Genomic DNA, 1,238 nt, shown 5'->3' with positions numbered 1-1,238 from the left:
GTTACAAATATGAACAGTCTCGTTTAAGTGTATCAAACACCCTGTTGTAAGTATGAAACAGTCTCGTTAAGTGTATTAAACACCCTGTTGTAAGTATGAAACAGTCTCGTTAAATGTATTAAACACCCCGTTTATGAAACATTCCATTATAAATATAAAAGAATCTAGTTTTATGCAGGAAACATCACCGTTATCTGCATGAAGTATCTCGTTATAAATTTCAGTTTGAAGTCATTTTAATTTGTATTAGTGATTCAATTTTTCTACCTAAAATTACAAAATCGTTTTTATATTACACTCTTTTTGTTTCATGTTAATCATCGTTAATGGTTTTTGCAAATATCTGAAATCCGCATTCTTTGCTTGACTGTGACATATCTGACTCTAGTGTGTTTATCTTTTTTGCTCAGTAGTGTGCAAATAGTCTATTTGTATTTGAAGTTGCTGGTCGAATGTTGGTCGTCTCGGAGAAAAGCAGATCGTCTCCCTTCAACGTGACACTTGCGTGCACAAAGGTGTGGTGATGCACGAGATAATGCATGCCATTGGATTCGAGCACGAGCATAACCGACCTGATAGGAACGAATATGTTATTGTAATATGGGAGAATATCCTTCCAAGTAAGCTACTTATTTAAATCAACTTCATCCTACCTTATTACCTTTTATAGGGGGAGAGGGTGGGGAGGTGTGAGTGTAACCACATTAAAAAAAAAGATATAATTTACAGTCTGTATTGATATAAATGTATTCCTTTTCTTTATAGGTAATTATTTCCAGTTTGATATTGTCTATGCGTTTGAATTCGACACTTTTGGAGAGCCGTACGACTACAAGTCCGTAATGCATTACGATTACAAGGCTTTTTCCAAGGGTTCCGGTCCAACACTCTTGCCTAAGAAGAGCTCCATTCAAGCAACAGAATTAGGAGAGGCCCTAACCAATGATATGCTCACCGAAAAAGACATTAAGAAACTAAACAAATACTATTGCGATGTAAAAACAACTAATTAGCCATATCAGTGGCTTGATTAAAACGTATCTAAACAAGGTATCTAAACTCGCGTGTTGTTGAAACTATTTAATCTTACTTCACTAATTTGCATCACTGGTTTCTAAAAGCGTTCCAAAAATGAAGCTTTAGTGGTGTATTCGGGTCGGTAAAGATGAACATATAAGCTCAGCTGAACCTGTGTTTTCACTTGAATTATTGTTAATAAAAGGCACAATAAAATCACA

At 35.1% G+C, this 1,238-nt stretch overlaps 1 protein-coding gene across 1 annotated transcript in view; it reads left to right on the top strand.

The window, feature by feature from the left end:
* LOC111085641 (low choriolytic enzyme-like) overlaps nt 1–1,238 on the top strand; it is a 10,210-nt gene extending 8,972 nt beyond the window's left edge. Inside the window, exons 5-6 of the mRNA XM_022385214.1 lie at nt 442–620; nt 766–1,238. Of these exons, the coding sequence (XP_022240922.1) occupies nt 442–620; nt 766–1,013 (427 nt within the window). The 3' untranslated portion in view covers nt 1,014–1,238. The remainder of the gene's footprint in view (nt 1–441; nt 621–765) is intronic.

Source organism: Limulus polyphemus, unplaced genomic scaffold (assembly GCF_000517525.1).
Source record: "Limulus polyphemus unplaced genomic scaffold, Limulus_polyphemus-2.1.2 Scaffold524, whole genome shotgun sequence".
Lineage (NCBI taxonomy): Eukaryota > Metazoa > Arthropoda > Merostomata > Xiphosura > Limulidae > Limulus > Limulus polyphemus.
Note: the sequence above shows the minus strand (reverse complement) of the source record. Positions and strands in the feature narration are given on the sequence as shown.